At 34.3% G+C, this 18,867-nt stretch overlaps 1 protein-coding gene across 1 annotated transcript; it reads left to right on the top strand.

The window, feature by feature from the left end:
* The first annotated feature begins 8,352 nt into the window (after positions 1 to 8,352).
* LOC120353657 (odorant receptor 43a-like) lies at positions 8,353 to 16,013 on the top strand. The gene is made up of 4 exons (XM_039438260.1): positions 8,353 to 8,487; positions 12,600 to 12,701; positions 14,186 to 14,341; positions 15,881 to 16,013. The coding sequence occupies exons 2-4, from the start codon at positions 12,636 to 12,638 to the stop codon at positions 15,950 to 15,952; spliced, it is 294 nt and encodes a 97-aa protein (XP_039294194.1). The 5' UTR covers positions 8,353 to 8,487; positions 12,600 to 12,635; the 3' UTR covers positions 15,953 to 16,013.
* The last annotated feature ends 2,854 nt before the right edge of the window (positions 16,014 to 18,867 follow it).

Genomic DNA, 18,867 nt, shown 5'->3' with positions numbered 1-18,867 from the left:
ATAATATTCCACCGTCCTAATCTTCCTTACTTTTTCAATTCAACTTAGCATCCACCATCCATCACTGTCTTCCCGTTATGTCATGTTCCCACTCTCTGTACGTCTCACGTAGAATCTGTTATTTGTGGACCTCCCCTGGTTACTTGACGCCTTTCCCAGTTTTTCCCATGTCTTATCCATCGTATCCTGTCCAGCACATGCTCACATCTGTTTTGCTCCTGTCCTGTCTGTCTGGCACATCCTCCACCTCCTCCTCCTCCTCCTCCTCCTCCTCCTCCTCCTCCATCTCCTTCTCCTCTTCCCTCCTCTTCCTCCATCTATTCTTCTTTTTCTTTCCTTCCCTCATCAGTGACATCATTTCGAACGGTTTCTTCACCGCATCCGTATGTCTGTCTGGTCGGCAGCCCTTCTTCATTAAAATCGTCGTCGTCCTCAACTTCGAAAAACACAGACCGTCGGTCATAAATCAGTAGGAGGTGGCCATATTGAATTTCGGAAACCCTTACTGAGAGTTCATTTGAGGGATCTACTTTGATGTTCGTAATGCAGAAGCCGGGTAGCCTACATACTACTGATTGCTCAGTTATGACTTTTTCCGACACCTGGGTGTCAAGCTCAGAAATTTCTCAATCAGAATAGAATAAATAAGTGATCTATTCCATTGAAAAACAATATTATACAAATAAAATTCAAATACCCACAAATGACTATGGACTAAATAGCTGACAGTTGAGAACATGTGAATCGATTGAGTGAGGGAATCGATCTCCAGTAGTTCACTTTGGAAGTACGCTCAGTAATCGTAGGCATTATTATAGTTGAAGATCAGTAATAAAAATTCAAACTGAAATAGTTTTTTGGTTGTTTGAAAATGATATGCAGATATAATGCTAGGCAGTAGAAAATCTATTGGGATAAGAAGTAGAGAATCTCTCAAAACCCCTTCTATTCCTATCAAATCAAATCAAGATTTATCCACTAAAAACAATTACAATACAAATTTGAATACTCTTATGGACTCCAGATTTATTTTGAAGAACAGAGTTCATCAACGATATGAATGCATGTTTGGATCATATTTAAAAAATGCATCCTATTTAACTCCAAAGGGAGTTCTTATTAGCTTGTATCTGTTCAACAGCATCATATTCAACAAGCTCATGCAGGAAGTTTTGAATTCATGATTTTCAAAAACGTGATCCACAAATCACAGCATCACACTTTCATTGATTATTAATCAAGTCAAATTGAAATTCATTCAGAAACAAAACAATATTACATTCACTAGAAATTGTTCTTCATTACAAAGAACAAATTATTAATATGAATGTCATTCATGATGTGGTACAGAGCCGCAGTAAAATTAAGTCTAGGATAAAATGTTATTTGCAAAACAAACAAAACCGTCTAGAGGAGATTGATTGATATTATGAAGCTGGAATTTCGTTTTATAATATAAATCATTATTCATTAATTGCAAATTTGAGGATTATACAATATGATAAAAATGAATGAAAGACTGGCAACATGATCCCCCATCATCACTAGGCATCAAACCATCATCACTGTAGAAATCTGAAAAGCATTTAGGGCCGGTTTCCGAGCTCGGGATTTAGCTAAGTCGCAGTCATTGTCGTAGTCACGTTTGAATTAAATTTCGAAAAACTAGAAAATTGAACACAAAATAAAATAAAGAGAAAATAGTGTAAAGTTTCAGCTATTTTGAATTATTTAGGAATGTCTAATTTCGTCAAGGAAAAACGTTTCCAATTTATAGAAATGAGAAAATAAAAACTACAACTACTTTTATAAAAGCTGCGACCACGCCCCGTTTTAGAAAGCCAATTTTCTGACTCCAGCTGTTCAAACTCTAGGACTTAGCTAAATCCCGAGCTCGGAAACCGGCCCTAAATGTTTTAAAATGAAGAGCATAAATGTTGTATTACAGCACCCGTCATCAACTCACTCAAACGTCTGTAACATAAATAATACTACGTAACCAAAATGGATCAATCAATGATTATCATACACTCGATTAACAAATCACTTGAAGATCCACTTTTGATTTTCCAAATAATTTTGATTTGCACTAAAGAATCAATGATATTGACAGTCACTATTGAGTTATTCCAAACTCAAGGCATTAGAATCTACCATGTTTTATATGTGCAACCGATGTTTTATAAGTGTTTTATATGTTCATTTGTTTGACATGTCTAGTGTTTTCAAAACAAAGCAAGGGGATGCACAGTATTTGAATAATGTTTCAAAAGAGTCGTTCACTGCTCTGTCACAGAATCAAAGAGTCTGTGAGCAGTCTGCGACGCTTACGCGGGCGGGGATCAGCCATCTATGTCCACAGCCGTCAGCCAAGCTTGAAGACGGTCGTCTGTCTCATGCGACAAAGGAAGCTCGGGTCCAGGAGACCAGGATGAGCTGAAGTGCGACCACCACTTCCGGTCAGAGGGTCCAGGAGGCCAGGGTGTCCAGGGGACCGTGTCCTGCTCAAGTGACGGAAAATCTGTCTGACCGGCCTTTATGCGCCGCTCTGTAAACAGCTGCTAACCACAGAGAAAAACTATTAGAGAAGTCACTGAATTGTTGTTCGGTTTTTACATACTATAGTGAGGTACACGATCGTTATAATGGCGGTGGAGGAAGATAGGAGAACAGCGTTGATGATTCTGTGCCTTGTCGATACCTTCTATAGAAAATAGCCGATTCAGGTATATCTGATGTAATATTAACTGTTCATTCTTGTTAGAAATGATCAATTATATAATTTAGAATATAGAAAAATACATTATTGAAAAAAAATTTGATGATTCAGTAGTGGATTTTCGTGATTATCTAAAAACGATCTGGCAACGTTGCAGAAGTAGAAACTCATGGTGCTATCTGCTTAGGCGGATGATAGACAAGGAAAGCAACACCAATGTTAATAAAATACTCCCATTATAACGTGGACCTCACTATAGCATGGAGGGGCTCTATGATACTAATATGTTTACTATGTTAATTGAAATTCACAGTTAAAGCTAGATTGATAGAGTCGAATATTCTATTACTTATCTTCGATACTAAGAAGTATCCTCATCTTGAAGCTTACAGAATATCTTCTGTAATCATCTACTGTATTTATAATCACGTGACATTTTGTTTTAAGCAGGTCATTCGCTATTCAACACTGTTGGACCGATAGTAAGAACACCAGTCGGATCTTCCACCACTCACGCTCCGACTAGTTGTCCAAAGGATAGTCCAACTCAGTCACGTTCCAACTGGACTCTGACTACACGGCTAACCTTGAAATGTCGGATGGGTTGGACCCCCATTCGATCCAACTCGTCCGGCTTCAGAGTATTATATCAGAGAGAAGAGAAGTACTTGTTCATCTCTGTTTATATCTTTGTGTCTTCATCTATATCAACTCTTTTGAGAACCAATTTACAGAAAACGTCAATATTCGCTACAGAGGATAAGCTAGTGCCTAGAATTTCTATGTAAAGAGGTTCAAGCCCTTTCTATGCAGAGATACACCCAAATCGGGGTTTCCAGTGTTTTTGTGAGTTTGGAACCAGAGAGTATATATCATTCACATTCTACTGTAGATTCACCATATCTCTCACGCACAAATGCTGGTCTTATGTAAGTATTTTATTTTTAATCGTTGATTATTTCATTCCAGGGATGTAATGTGTGGTACAGATTGTTTATAAAAATGTTATATATGTTCATATGAATGTGCTTACCCATGTATTAGTCATCATTTGGTACATGCAAGATTACTGAACACTCTTCTCGATCTTCTTTGTCTTCTTCCTAGAGATGTTCTGAAATAATCTTTAGAAGACTTTCTATCTACTTTAAACTTTGTTTCTGGGAAACTCACACTGACATAATAGGGAAACAAAAATGCAACTTTACTGCTTGATGTTTCAAGTGGAACTGCTCTTAGAAATAGAATGTAAACAATTATTTTTTAGATTATTTCTCGCCAATAATCATCGGGTCAACCTTAGGTTTCTACCCTATTATTTATAGAATTGGTTGATATTGTTCACAGTAATTTCGGATAATGAAGATCTTGAAATAGTCCACAATATAATTTTCTTGTCAATCATGTACGATTTGCAAGATGATCATTGAGAACCGATAAGTGCACCTCAATTACACCATCAAGCATCATAAAGTACACTTCCTTCAAAATAGCAATCTCCTTTTAAAACTATAATTATGCCTCATATTGATGATGTTCAATATCTGTCTTTTTAGGAAACGTAATCCCTGTTTTTACGTACAATTTATGTCTTTTAACTGAACATAGTCCCGGGACTCACATAGCTTTTCTGAGCTTCGAAGGGGTGACAGCTTAGTTGACCAAGTTATAACTTGAAGACCGTTTCTTCGTCTCCAATCAGAACAGTTGGATATAAGAAATTGTTTTACATTGTTTGCTGATGATATCCACATAAGTCTGTGATTAGTATGTGGGTAATATAGTGAGAGTAATACAAAACGCACGTTTCAAACAATATAGAATGATTGAGATTTCTAAGATTTTTTGTTAAGAACATGAAAATGACACAAACCTTACTTTCCTGAACTATAGTCATATTCATATTTATTTATTTATTCATATAAATGAACAATTTATGTAATTTAAAAGCAACAGACAATCGCCCAAAAATGCGTCAACCCTCAATAAGTACACAGTCTAGAGGTTATGTAGATATTATAACTTGATTCACACAAAATTTTTAGTCAAAAAATGTATCCACTAAAGTTTGAATACTATCAGATTAATTAATTCTCAAATAGCAGTAGTAGTAGTAGTGAAACAACCTCTATTGACAAAATTCTAGTAAACAATACAATAATAAAATTTTTACTCAATAAATTAAATTATATTTGATATTATTAGGTTGATGACTGGCATAACCTTTTTGATTTTCAAATACAAAACCAAACAGAAAAATTCCATCACAATTGCAAACTAATAATAAACTATTGGTAAATATGAAAATTTTGAATTCGTAAAGTCCAAAATTTGGACATAAGAGATCTCTAAATAATAATAATAATCATAATCTCTCTAAAAATATAGAGAAAGAAGAGTAGAACTTAAACTCTACTTTTCTAGCGCCTTCCTTCAATTTCCTCAAGCTTGGTGTATTTTAAATAATTACAAATGCAACGGCTTGGAGTTGTTATAATTTCGAATTTTAATTTGATCTTGCAACTTATCGCCCCATTATTCCTTTATTTTTAAATCTATCTATCTATTCTGTCTCAGAGACAGAATACTTCACTGGTAATTGTCGTGCAGTCACAATCCAATGCTAGTAAAGTAATTTTGGACTAAAAAATCGACATATTGATGAGAAAATGTTAGAAGCTGAAGATAATATAGATAATTTCATTCCCCAAAACCATTTCTAAGGTACAACACAGGAATAGTTTCATAACTCAGTAATTTTTACTGAAACTTATAACCACAGAGTTGTTGCATTAAATAAGCGACCATAATTTATTGAGTTGAAGTATACAGAAAATGCGTGTGTTGTGTGAGTTGTCTCCTCTATGATAGTCTCCTCTAGTCTCTATAGAAAGTAATAAAGATATGTAGAGAGTTATACCATAGAGAAAAGATAGCATAAGAAGATATCCCATGATATAGTTAGTTTACGTTCCGATTTTTGTTAACTTACGCCGATCACTACTTAAGCTCCGCACACACACACACACACACACACACACACCACACACACACACACACACACACACACACACACCACACACACACACACACACCACCACACACACACACACACACACACACCACACACACACACACACACACACCACACACACACACACACACACACCACACACACACACACCACACACACAACACCACACACACACACACACACACACATCGATTTTTGTTCGTACGATATTTTTCCATCCTTATGAATTCTATCAGATCAAATGGAACCTGACAAACATTGTTCAATCAAATAGAATTTCTAAGGACGGCAAAATACCCTACGAACAAAAATCGATGTGTGTGTAGCGAGATTTACTGTTTGGCCCGGTGAGAGTGTAAAGGTGCGTACAGATATACGCGCCGCGAACATGAGCAATTCACTTTTAATCAGCTGACGTATATCTGTACGCACCTTTCCAATTTCTAATGTTAACTCAAGCTGAAAGTCCTAGTACTTCTTTTTCGTGAAGCTATGTAATGCTGGTAGTCTCTCATACTGTGCCGGTCTTAAGGTGCGTACAGATTAACGCGCCGCGAACATGAGCAATTCACTTTTAATCAGCTGACTATATCTGTATTTTTACAGAAACGGTAAGATACAGATATAAAAAGCTTGACATCAGCTGATTAAAAGTGAATATATTGCTCATGTTCGCGGCGCGTAAATCTGTACGCAACTTAAGAACGGCACAGTATGAGAGACTGCCAGCGTTACATAGCTTCACGAAAAAGAAGTACTAGGACTGTCAGCTTGGGCTAACATTGAAGATTGGAACATAAACGCCCTATATCATTGGATAACCTCTTGTACAATCTATGGTAATACTCTCTGATCATAGGCTCTTCTGTTTTGAATTTTATATTTTAAACGTGAATACACACAAGTGAAAGACTTCACATCACAGACAACACAGCTACCCTCAAGAAGTGAAATACTAAAAGCAATAAAAAATCTCACAGTGTGATTAGTTCAGAAAATAGAAATGGAAAGCTTGACTTTTATTAAAGATTTAGTCGAATTCGTAGCCTGTGAAAAAAGTAACAAATCAATGCTGTTTTATCTGCTGATAGTAATATCCTCGATTGTGCTGGGTGGTATTTTCGTGGCAATCTCAGTAGTGGATGATTCTGACATTGCGATAGACGCTGTCGGAGTGGGCCTCGGAGCATTGATGGTCCATCTTTTTGTTTTGGAAAATCATTTCAAACCAGAGAAAATCAAGAAGGTGATCGAATTAATCGAGGAGGATTTTCTCGTGAAGAAGGAAGATTTCAAAGACAAGGTAGGAGCATGGCAAGAGATCGATGCTCTCCAAAAAAGACACCATGCAAGCATGATTGTGACAGTCAAGTACATCAGAGTGGCTCTGGTGACTGGCTTTTTTGCGTTTCTCTTGAAAAATACCATACAATCTCTTGGAATGTACTCATGGTTGACAGTTCCATCTCACAAGAAAGAACTACCTGGGTCGTTTTGGATAACGCCGTTTTTAATGTACATTCCACCAGAGTTTGATCAGCCTATTTTCTCCATATACGTCTTCACACTGCAAATTTTCGTTTTGGTGATGCTTTACATTGAGGGATATTTGTTGGTTACAATAGTATGTCTCTCCACCGCGAGGGTGTTGGTTGATTTCGAAACAATGTACATTCTGGTCAACGATTTCAGTAAGGAATTCAAGGATCACATTGATGAGAATATATACTTAGAGAGAGCAGTTCTATTGAGAGCAGACATGGCAAGGATTGTGATGTGCCACCAGCGTATCATGAGGTTTGTAAATAGAAATAAAAATAATGAATTTGAGTACCCTTTTTAAATTATTTCGTCTACTAATGCCATTTTCAAATTAACAAGAACCAGAATTGACTTGAAAATTGCATGATTAGCCGAAAAATAATTAAAGAAGGATACTTAGATTGATATTTTTATTTATATTCAAAAGTAGCCCTAAGAGAAAAGACATAAGGTTTGTTTATTTTGAAATTTGAATCAAGGGATTAACAAAAAAATCATAGTGCTTTGAATCTCAAAAACGTATTATTTTGCAACAACTGATTTATTATTTATTTATTCATAGACAAAAGATCCTGGATTTGATTGTAATTTGGAACTGTGAAGGTTATTCTATAATTATTTATTGTTATAAAAATATAAATCTGAGTACCCTTGTAAAAATTATTTTTATTCAAAAGAAGCCCTGAAGGAAAAAGACAATTATTATTGATGGTTATATGGAATTTTGATCCAATATGATTGAAATATTACTGCTCTAAATTTGTATTTTTTATTTGTTCTTAAAATTTATTTCTCAATGTATTTAACATTTTATTCTCCCTGGTTTATTTTGTATGTAGGGAGTAACATTGATGTGTTAATATTTTCCAATAATCATTGATTTCCCATTAAAGCCAATAAAATAGTATTCTTCCTTCACCGATCTGGGCAGCATTCAATGGAAAACACTCATTCAGGCATAGGCTGCATTGACATGATATGAAATTGGATAATGAATAGTAGATAGATAAGTTATTCCAAATCATAGAGCTATATCTTAAAAGATATGTGTAACTAACATTGTGGACTATTGATAAAATTTTAGGTTTTCAGGAAACTCAGGACTTGTGCAGATAATTCAGAATTTGCGATCTGTTGTCTTGCACTGATTACATTATCAGTCTCCTGCACAGATGCATTTTTTATTCTGAAGGTAAGAATCTGCATTAAACTGTATCACACGAATCAATTAATTCGATGAGAAGGTAACAGAAATCCTCAATAGTTTAAGGTATTCGTTCGCGTGAGATTTATTACATTAAGTCAAGTGCAAGATGGAATTTGATAGCAAGTTGGGGTTGGTTCGGAAATTCAAAGTGGTCCAAATAGCACAATAACGTTTAGGCCTACTTCCGTTTTTCTAATGCAGTGATTTCCAACCTTCTATACTTTGGAGACAATTGAGCAAAAAATTGAAACAACAAAATCACGAGAGAGATTCCGATTGGAAATTGGAACCACACTTTCTAGCTCCTCCTACTCTTCCCTGATTGTTCATAATGTTGTAGCTCCACCTACTCTTCTCTGATTGGTCGGCAGTTGATGAAGACCTAGTATCAAAATCTATCACTATATGGTAAAAATTACTGGGTGATGTAGGTATAATTTCTCAGATCGCAAGACATCAAGTCTTGCCTGATTAATCCTGATTGGTCAAACCTTTTTTTGCAGACTTTCATAGAGACTTAATTTTTCCTATGAAAATGAACATGTAATTGATTAACTTTTTCGTCCAAAACCAGTATTGATTTACTTTTTAAATCAATAAAACTCAGTAAATAAAAAAAGTGAACAATACCGTTGAATTTTGACTCTTTTCATCTTCTACCATATCATTTTCTCATTCAAGAATCAATAGAATGATAAAGAATACATTTTCCTATTCTCTCCTAAACAAATAAAATTGTTCTCATGAAATTTCTCGATTGAGCACGAGACAAAATTGGCCGAGACTGATTGACTGGCTGTTAGTCCTTGTCTGCATCTCTCACTTGTAAACAAACAAATGTTCTTATCGAAGGAGCTGACTCTTTAATGTTCGACTTGCTGTTGGGAGAGTCTGTTTACTGTACTATTCTGGCTATCTACAGGTGGCATAGTCAACCTGTTGCTGACTTCCTCAATAGTTTTTCGAGCGTAATAGCTGGAATAGGTACTAATCGTACCGCAATATGCGTAGGTGATTTCAATATTGATTTGAACTTGGATAATGAGATAGTTGATAGATATAAGAGTATTTTTAGTGGCAACGGTTTTGAGAATATGATTAAATTAAATACGAGAGTGACAGACACCACTTCCAGTTGTATTGATTACTTATTATTCAGAAGTAATAAGCCACTTATGAATGAGGCCTTTGTAATTGATCCTCAAATAACTGACCATCGAAGCATTGGTTGTTTATTGGCATGCACTTATGAGCATACTACCCACAATGTCAGTGATGAGAGAGTAATAGTTGATTACAATATATTGTTAAATATCCTTACTGAGGAGTCGTGGTCGTCCGTGTACTCGGCTGATTGTTGTAATAAATCATTTGACTCTTTTATTAAAATACTGGATGATTCGAATGCTGAGAGTAAAGTAACTCTTGCTCGTCCTAGTGATCGCCGCTTGAAGAAACTGAAACCTTGGATGACGGATGGGCTATGTCTGGCAATATTGAATAGAGATAAGCTAAGGAAAAAAGTATCAAGGTCACCTGACGATGCTAGACTTCGGCTTCAATATAATAATTTCAAGCGCAAAATTGATCTTTGGATTAAGGAAACAAAGGAAAGATACTACAGTAGGCTGTTCGAGAAAGTCAAGGATAATTCCAGAGCTCAGTGGAGGGTCATTAACTCTTTAGCTGGCAATAATAAGGCGAAAAATTGTGTAAAGAGTCTCCAGATTAATGGTAAAACTGTTGACGACCCAAAAGTTATTTCTGAACAATTCAATGAGTATTTTGTTAATGTGCCTAATTCATTGTCGACTTCCCTTATTGCTCCCAGTACAGACCAAAAGGGAGCATATGATAGAGTTTTTAATGCAAATCACGTTTCAAATTCTTTCTTTTGGTCTCCAGTATCTTGTGAAGGAGTAGAATTATTTATCTCAAGACTGGAAGGAGGTACAGCGACAGGTGATGATGGTATTTCTACAGCTCTGGTCAAGACAATTTCACATGTTATTTCTCCTGTGCTGGCTTACATTTTCAACAAATCATTCGCAGAGGGCGTTTTTCCACAAAATATGAAACTCGCTAGAGTTATTCCCATCTTCAAGAAGGGACAAGCTGCTTCGATTGGCAATTACCGACCAATATCTTTGTTGTCAGTTTTTTCAAAGGTGTTTGAAAAAATTGTAAAATTTAGATTGATTAATTTCATAGATAAGCTGAATGTGATTTCTGATGTCCAATTTGGTTTTAGGGAAGGTCTGAGCACTGAGATGGCACTTTGGAGGTTCATGATGCTGGTTCATAATAGTTTGAACTCTAATGATAAAAACCGAGTCACAGGTGTCTTCCTTGATATAAGAAAGGCATTTGACACGGTTAATCATGATATTCTCCTCAGGAAGATGGAAAGGGTTGGAATAAGAGGACTGGTACATAAGTGGTTTGCATCGTATCTGGAAGAAAGGCATCAATATGTTTTCCTCAATGGTCAAAAAAGTTCACTGAGGAAAATTAATAGTGGAGTACCACAAGGTTCGGTCCTTGGGCCAATATTGTTTCTTACCTTCATTAATGATCTGTACTCTTCATCATTCAAAGGAGAGTTTACAGCTTTTCCGAATGATACGGCCCTAACCTACGGTGAAAAAACAACTCAATTGCTGATGGAAAGTGTTACTCACGATGTTAAAATGCTGTCATTGTGGTTCACGTGTAATAGGCTAAGTCTGAATATTGAAAAGTCTGTAATTGTTAATTTTTCACTGTCTCAAGGTTTTCAAATGCTCACTCCCATTAAATATCATTCAATTGATTGTCAGGGGCGGCTAAATGATTGTCCTTGTAGCAGTTATCCACAAACGGATGTTGTAAAATATTTAGGTTTAATGGTCGATGAAAAGCTCAGTTTTAAGCAGCACATCCTATCTCTCAAAAACTATTTATACATGTTCATGCGCAAATTCTATTTTTTGAGATCTCTGTGTCCATTGAGTGTCATGAGGCAGATTTATTTTGCATTTGTGCACTCCAGACTAAACTATGCTATTACTTGTTGGGGTAGTACTTATCATACTCATGTGAAGCCGCTATCTGGATTACAGAAGTTTGTAAGAATAATGATGAAGAAAACAAGATTGCATGAATCCTTTCCTCTCTTTTTAAATTTAAATATTCTTGGATATACGTTTTTAGAGTTTTGCAGATGTTCTTTAATAGGAGTGGCAATGCTGGCGCAGTTGTGGATACTATTCGATCTTCATCGCGACATGGTAATAGAGCTCAATTGCCAAGACCAAGATCCACCATGTTCCAAAAATTTTTCTTGTTCTTAGGTCCAAAATTCTTCAATAATTTGCCTGACAATGTAAGATCTTGCCAATCATACCCCTTGTACAGTAGATTAATCAGAGAGTGGCTATTCGGTCTTCTTCCGGAGGCAGTCGAAGCTATGTTTTTTTGTTATTCAGTGAGAGATCACATTTCTCAAATTCTAAAAGTTACTTTAATTACTATTTTCTCTGTTGTTAGCTTCCATCTTATTCTTTATTTGTTGTATGACTTTTATTTTTGTTTCTCAATGCCTTTTTTTCATTTCCTAGTTATAATTACTGGATACATTATGTAAGGAATTCGATAAACAAAATGATTCTTTTTACTATAAGAGAGTTTCTATGGTCTGCAGCAACTCCTCCATGCGTACAGGGAAGCTTCCCTTGCATGAAAGTATTTATTGTCAAGAGAATTAAATGTATATAATATTCATAATTGTATTATTTTTATTATTATTAGTATTATTATTTTATGCTCTAGATGATTAAGTATTATTTTGTATGCATTGTTTTTGGCAATAAAATTTATTATAATTATTATTATTATTATATTAGTTTTAGTAAACGTCTATTGAATTTAACCGTTGATTAAAGCCGGCGTCTTCATATCTCATTGGCTCTCATATAGCATTTGGATCTCACAATAGCATTCAACCTTCAATTTAATGGAAAATTTGATAGATATACGTGCAATAGGGGACAAATATTATTAATATATACACCTAATAGATAACACATATCAGCAGTAATTTGTTTTCCTCTTTACAGGCGACTGAGTTGAGAAAAACCGTCATATTTTCTCTCATGTTTCTCAGTGAGAATCTGGTATTATTTCTGTTCTATCAGAATGGACAACGAATCTTCAACGAGGTATAGTAGATAGTCTGTTATTCTGATGTGAAAAGTTCGCAGTATCACTTAGAACTGATAACATTGGTTCAATGAGGAAAAATTAAAATCGTATGGCTTTTTGTTGATAAGGAGTCCCTCACGGGAAGGTCCCATCAAGCCTGAATATATTTTTTTCCAAATTCGTCTCTTCCAAATATTGGATTTTATATAATTTCTAAGCTGTCAATGGGTCTTACGACTAGGGAATTGAATGAGAAGTATTGTTGTTCTTTCTGAGCATTGCTGGCAGTTCAAAGTAAATCTCAGCATAAAGGATTAAGGCTATAGTAAGATTCGCTAGGGATCCTCTCCAAGCACATTGAAATTTTCAATAACGTTCTCAGCCATGCAAGCTCTGATCACATAACAATCGGGATAGCAAATCGACTACATTTCAATTTGACCTGAATATAAAATTAGATGATCATTATCTTAAGGGTTTAGTCTAATAATTATTCGAGGTTGAGTGGTAGAAAGGACTTAGAAGTCATAACTCTGCCTAATGAAGAATTATTTCATTTATGTTCTGAAGGTAGATAGAGAGGTTGGGAAGGTCAGGTTTTTGCATCTAAATGGCAATTTAATATGTTGATATTCAAAATGATTTGACAATTCTTGATAAAAAAAACACAAACAACGAGAAGTGGAAATACAGGATGAAATAAATGTCACCCCCAACAATCAATTCCATCATCACCCAGGAAATGTGGATATATTATTCAAGAATAGATTTTTTTCAATTTTGAGCACAATCCTAAAAAGATTCTACCTGGTATATTAGTGCATTCAACGATTCTATTGGGTCCTAAAAACGTGCTTGGCTATTACAAATCATTGACAAAAATGGCCCAAAGAGTGTGAAGAGCTTTTCTCTCGGAGATTCTTAATTATGAATTTGGAATTCAAAATTATTAAATTCTCGTTGAATCATTGAAGTAGGCCTTGATCAATTTGAGAGTAAAATCGCAATAGATTTGTTACTTTCCTATCACCCAATTGATATCATTTGCTCTTCTATTTACTGATAGAAACAAGAATTATGAGATGGGAAGCTAATAACAAACTCAACACAAAATTTTTATAAATTATTTTGATAAATAATAGTATAGGATGAAAGTTGCGTTATGTGTGATGTGATACTTTACCATATTGAAAATCACAAATAATTGAAAATGTCAACCATTTTTATGAAAGTTTTTTTATAAAAGTTGTAGACAATTTAAATTTGTGTTTTTCACAAATAGTAAGATGTTGAAAAATGAGTTATTCTCACACATGCTCATGTCAATGAATGTGGAAGATTCAGAAAGCTGTGGAATGTTAATAGTATCCATATACTGTATCTCTACTATAATTATGTTTAATATTGAACTCCAATTGGGTATTCCATCCTTCTAAACTCAAGAAAAATTGAGCTTTTTCAGAAAAGTCAAAAATACATTCTACAATAGTATTCTTTTCAGAATGATAAACTGCGGAAATCATTGCTAGAAGTTCCTTGGATAGACAAACCCCGATGGTTGAGACAAGCGATGCATATAATGCTGACTCAGGCCAGTCGAGACATGCAAATCAAACCTTACGGCATTTTCGCACTCAACTATATGTCCTTCAAAGATGTGAGCCATTTCCTGTGTTGCAGTATAAATAACATTGTGGTAGATATCCACAATACGTTAAGAAAATTTATTGTCCATGAGAAAAATCATTGAATATGAACAACATGCAAGGGTAACAACCCCTTATCTGATCTGATTGGATTTTGAGAGAGTAGATTCATAGTTTATAAATATTTTAGACTCAAAATTGGACAAAAATCATGAAGTGTGAACATAACCTATTCTTGAACAATTTCTATCTAAATTTGGGAGAGGAACAGTTTTGGGCTTTAAAAGCCTGTTGTTCCTTCCCCAATCATTCATAGTTGAGAATTATATTGTATTTATCAATGGATAAATATATAAATAAAATGATAGATTGAATTAGTAGACATCATTCTTGGGCCAATTCATTGAGATTTGAGGAACTTTTCCGTTCACCATTCAATATTCACCATCATTCTTCACCACTTTCAACGGTTTGCCACTATTTAACACTCCACCAATCTTGAGTCGTTCGAGTAACATACACCAAAAATAATGATTAAGTAGAAATAAAGTGGAATTCTGTAGAGTGAAAATATAGATTGATATTTTCGATATACTTAACACAGTTACTTATAAACTGCTATTAGCTGAGACAAAACACGCCCACTTCAACGTTGATTGGCCCACTAACTACCAATCATAAGGCCTCAGTTACAGTTAACTAGATCCTGCTGTTTTATTCTAATAAAGATCGATGATGGTATAAAATCCAGGAAAAGTCTCTCAATTTCTCAATAGTTGTGACAATTTCAATTCGTTTTATTCAAAAGACAAGGAATTACGATATTGTCAACATGTGAATGATATTAATTCCAATTCATTGATGAAATATTCATTTCATTTATGGTTTCCAATGGGATTCTCTCTCCAACTAGAATATCGATGAGTTCTGGTGGATCATCAGACATCAGTTTCATTCATGATAACTCTAGTTAAAGATCTATTGATTTTGAAATCATTATTTAAATTTCATATTATTATTGAATTGGGCATATCAACACTATCCAGAATCATGATCCTGTATTATTCAGATTATAAGTATTCAACATGAATACATTACAATGATGCTTCAGTGGCTAATGTATGAATTGCTGAGAAGATATAATCAATATCCTTATAAATTCAAATTTTCTAGCTCATACATTTTCAAATTCTAGCTCGATACATATTCAAATTCTTGCTCAAATTTCTAGTTCACACAAATTCAAATTTCCAGCTCATACAAATTAAAATTTCTAGTTCATGTATATATATTATTCTTGAACAAAAATTGATCTTGAACTTTCAACAGTGAAAACATAACCTAAAAAACCTATTTTTTCGGACATGCTATTCATTATCAAAATTTGAGAATAGAATAGTTTTGGGCCAAGCCTGTTGTTCTTTCCTTGTTATTATATCCACAAATGAATAAATAATTTCATTAATTAGTCTATGCAAACGTATAATAATTCAATAATCGTATATGAAATTCCAAATGAGTAATATTTTATTGTTGGTATTTTTTTGCAGTTGATGAAATTCACCTTCTCAGTTGGAAACGTTCTATACACTAAGAAACAACTCACAAGTCAAGGTCAATAGCAGATTTGGTGGATGTGAGCTTTTAATTTGTGAATAAATCGAGCTGGAAATTGGAGTTGAACTTGGACTTAATTTATATTGATTCCTACGTTACACTATTCAATCCATACAATTTACAAAAAAAATAAATAAATAAAATGAGTGAAAAATACATGGAAATGTCAACAAATTGAAGGTCTATTGATTTGAGTTGAAATTGGACTTAATTGAGATTGATTCCTACGTTAAACTTTTCAATTCATAAAAGTTACAAAAAAATTAATGAAATGAGTCAAAAAGTACATGGAAATGTCAACAAATTAGAGGTCTATTGAAGTTTCTCATTTACACATGATAGATGAGGTGCAGGTAACATTATAATGGTATACCAAGCAAAGCAATCCATAATAGCCTATATGTGAATGAGTTGAAAAATCCAAGAATACTGATGCTTGGTCAATACTTTTGAACATGATCAAGCCAGGCACGCTTTACAAATAGTGTGCTCTAGAATTATCAATAGTAACTATCGCCTTAGAAATACGGTAATATGTAATGTTCCAAAGCACACCCTTTGTGAACCGTAGGTGATTTGACATGTTCAAATGTACCAATGCCTATTGGTAAAACCGGGCATAAAAGTATACGATAATGCTTAGGAGAGAATAGGACGTGCTGTATTTAAATTAACTTGCTACTGATACTGATAATCGTATGGTAGCTATTGTGATGAACAAAAATAATTATTCTATTTCCAAGTGAAAAAACATATCTCTAAGATCATTCTATTCTACTGTGATGAATTGCCTGACAAAATATCGCTCTAGAAGTGGAAGATTTCCCCAAAGTTGAAAAAAGAATTGGATTTAAGGCACAGGACAGAGGCATTATATCCCACAAGAATAAACAGATTTATAGTGGATGAAACCACATTGAAAGCAAAATAATAATTTAGATTGTGGTGCGAAATTTTTATCGCCAGTTGAGAAGTCAAAGTTAAGCAGATTAGAAGAATGAATAGTATAAAGCACTTCTTCCGAGTATGTTTGACAGGTTACACTTCACCAATTTTATTTTTAGAATCTTCTGGAGTCGTGTGAGAAATGACCGGCATAATAAAGAGTTTCAGGAGAGAGAGACAAAAGATGACAGTAGCTGGCGGAGTCTGGGATCTACTAACATCTGTTGTAGAAGATCTGCAGTAGTGGGCTACTAAACTAGAGGATGGAGAACAGGGTGAAGAAGCATAGAGGGGAGGGAAGAAGCATAGGGGATAAGTTGAAGAAGAAGGAGAAATAAGTAGAAGAAGAAAGGAAATAAGAAGAAGATGATCTCCAATAATTTATCGCGTCTGACCCTCATTTCAAAACGAAAAACTGAAATATTAGACAGGATGTTGATTCATCCAGATATGCTAGAGGCGCCCTCTTATGGTGGAGTTTTTTAAGGGTGAACGGAAAATAGAAAAAGGATTAGAAAAGATGTGTGGCCACAGGAGGTGGTGATTTTTTTGAAGCAGCTGAGGGCTTGAGAGGGAAATATCGGGATTTTGAAATGTTTTCTAGTTTTTGAGATGAAATCCTTATTCAAAATCAGCATTCTATAGTCATAAGTCCAGACACTCCAATCCATACTAAAAATTTCTGCTTCCATATTATCTGTTCATAAATTGTCCCACACAATAATGTAGGGGAAAGATTCTCACATACGCTTACATGTAGATGTCCAAACATTTATTTCTCAAATTGTTATTTATTTATTTATGTCATTATTATTTATTTTATTGATGTCATTGACAATTCAAATCATAATTATAATAAATATATTATGATTGGGAGAAGACAACAGGCATAGCCCAAAACTGTCTTCTCCCAAATTTTTACAAATAAAAATTTTTACAAATAAAAATTTTTACAAATAAAAACTGATTAAAAACAAAAAAAAATCACTGAAATCTCTACAAATTGGAAATTGTTGAGTAATTTTGCAAATTTTTAAGCCAGAAAAGAAACACAACTTTACTATTAGCACAGCTCATTGTTTTCTTTTAATGTGATTTTTTTTTTAGTAAAGATGAATGAATGAAACGAAGTCTCATGAAACGAAAACAATCGACAGTGATGTTCACAAATATTAGTGGAGTACCACTAAATTTATCAAAGCGATTTTAAAATTGACTTCATAAAGCTTTCATCCAAACTTCAACTGTTAGTCAATTATTATAAAAAATAAATATTGAAAAAAAGCATTTGAGAATGTCGAAACTAGACGTGGGGTAAATTAAATTCTAAGTGCCGGTTGCACAAAAGCCAATTGAATTTCAACTGTGATTAATTTCACAAGAACCAATCAGATAAGGCGTCTAATCAAAAAGGCCTTCTCTGATTGGTTTTCATGAAATTAATCACTGTTGAAATTCAACCGGCTTTTGTGCAACCGGGCCTAAGACACTAGTTATTTTCTATAATATTATTGAACATTCAAGTAGGTCTTTTGAAATACTGTCTTTTTTATTGCTGATGATGCAAACATGAGCTTTTTGCTTGTACGTGGGCAATTGGAAGTGCGTGGGTGATTTGTTGAGATGACCAAACGACCATGTTTATCCAACGGGAATCGAACCCGCGACCGCGACCAGGTAGCACTAGCAGGCTAAAGGGTGCAACGCCCTATAGTGAGGTCCACGTTATAATGGCCGTGGATAAAGATAGCAGAAAAACGTTGCTGATCCAAGACGGTAGCTGATACAAGTTTATTGATGTAATATTAACGGTTCAATCTCGTTTAAAGTAATAAATTATATTTTATTAAGCAAGAAATTATATTTTCCAATAATTTCATTATGAATTTTTATAATGATGGAATATTTTGTTGATTAATTATTAATTATTAATTCGTAATAAGTATTAATTATTAATTCTACACCACCATTATAG

The sequence above is a fragment of the Nilaparvata lugens genome, chromosome 11, assembly GCF_014356525.2.
Source record: "Nilaparvata lugens isolate BPH chromosome 11, ASM1435652v1, whole genome shotgun sequence".
Classification (NCBI taxonomy): Eukaryota; Metazoa; Arthropoda; class Insecta; order Hemiptera; family Delphacidae; genus Nilaparvata; species Nilaparvata lugens.
Note: the sequence above shows the minus strand (reverse complement) of the source record. Positions and strands in the feature narration are given on the sequence as shown.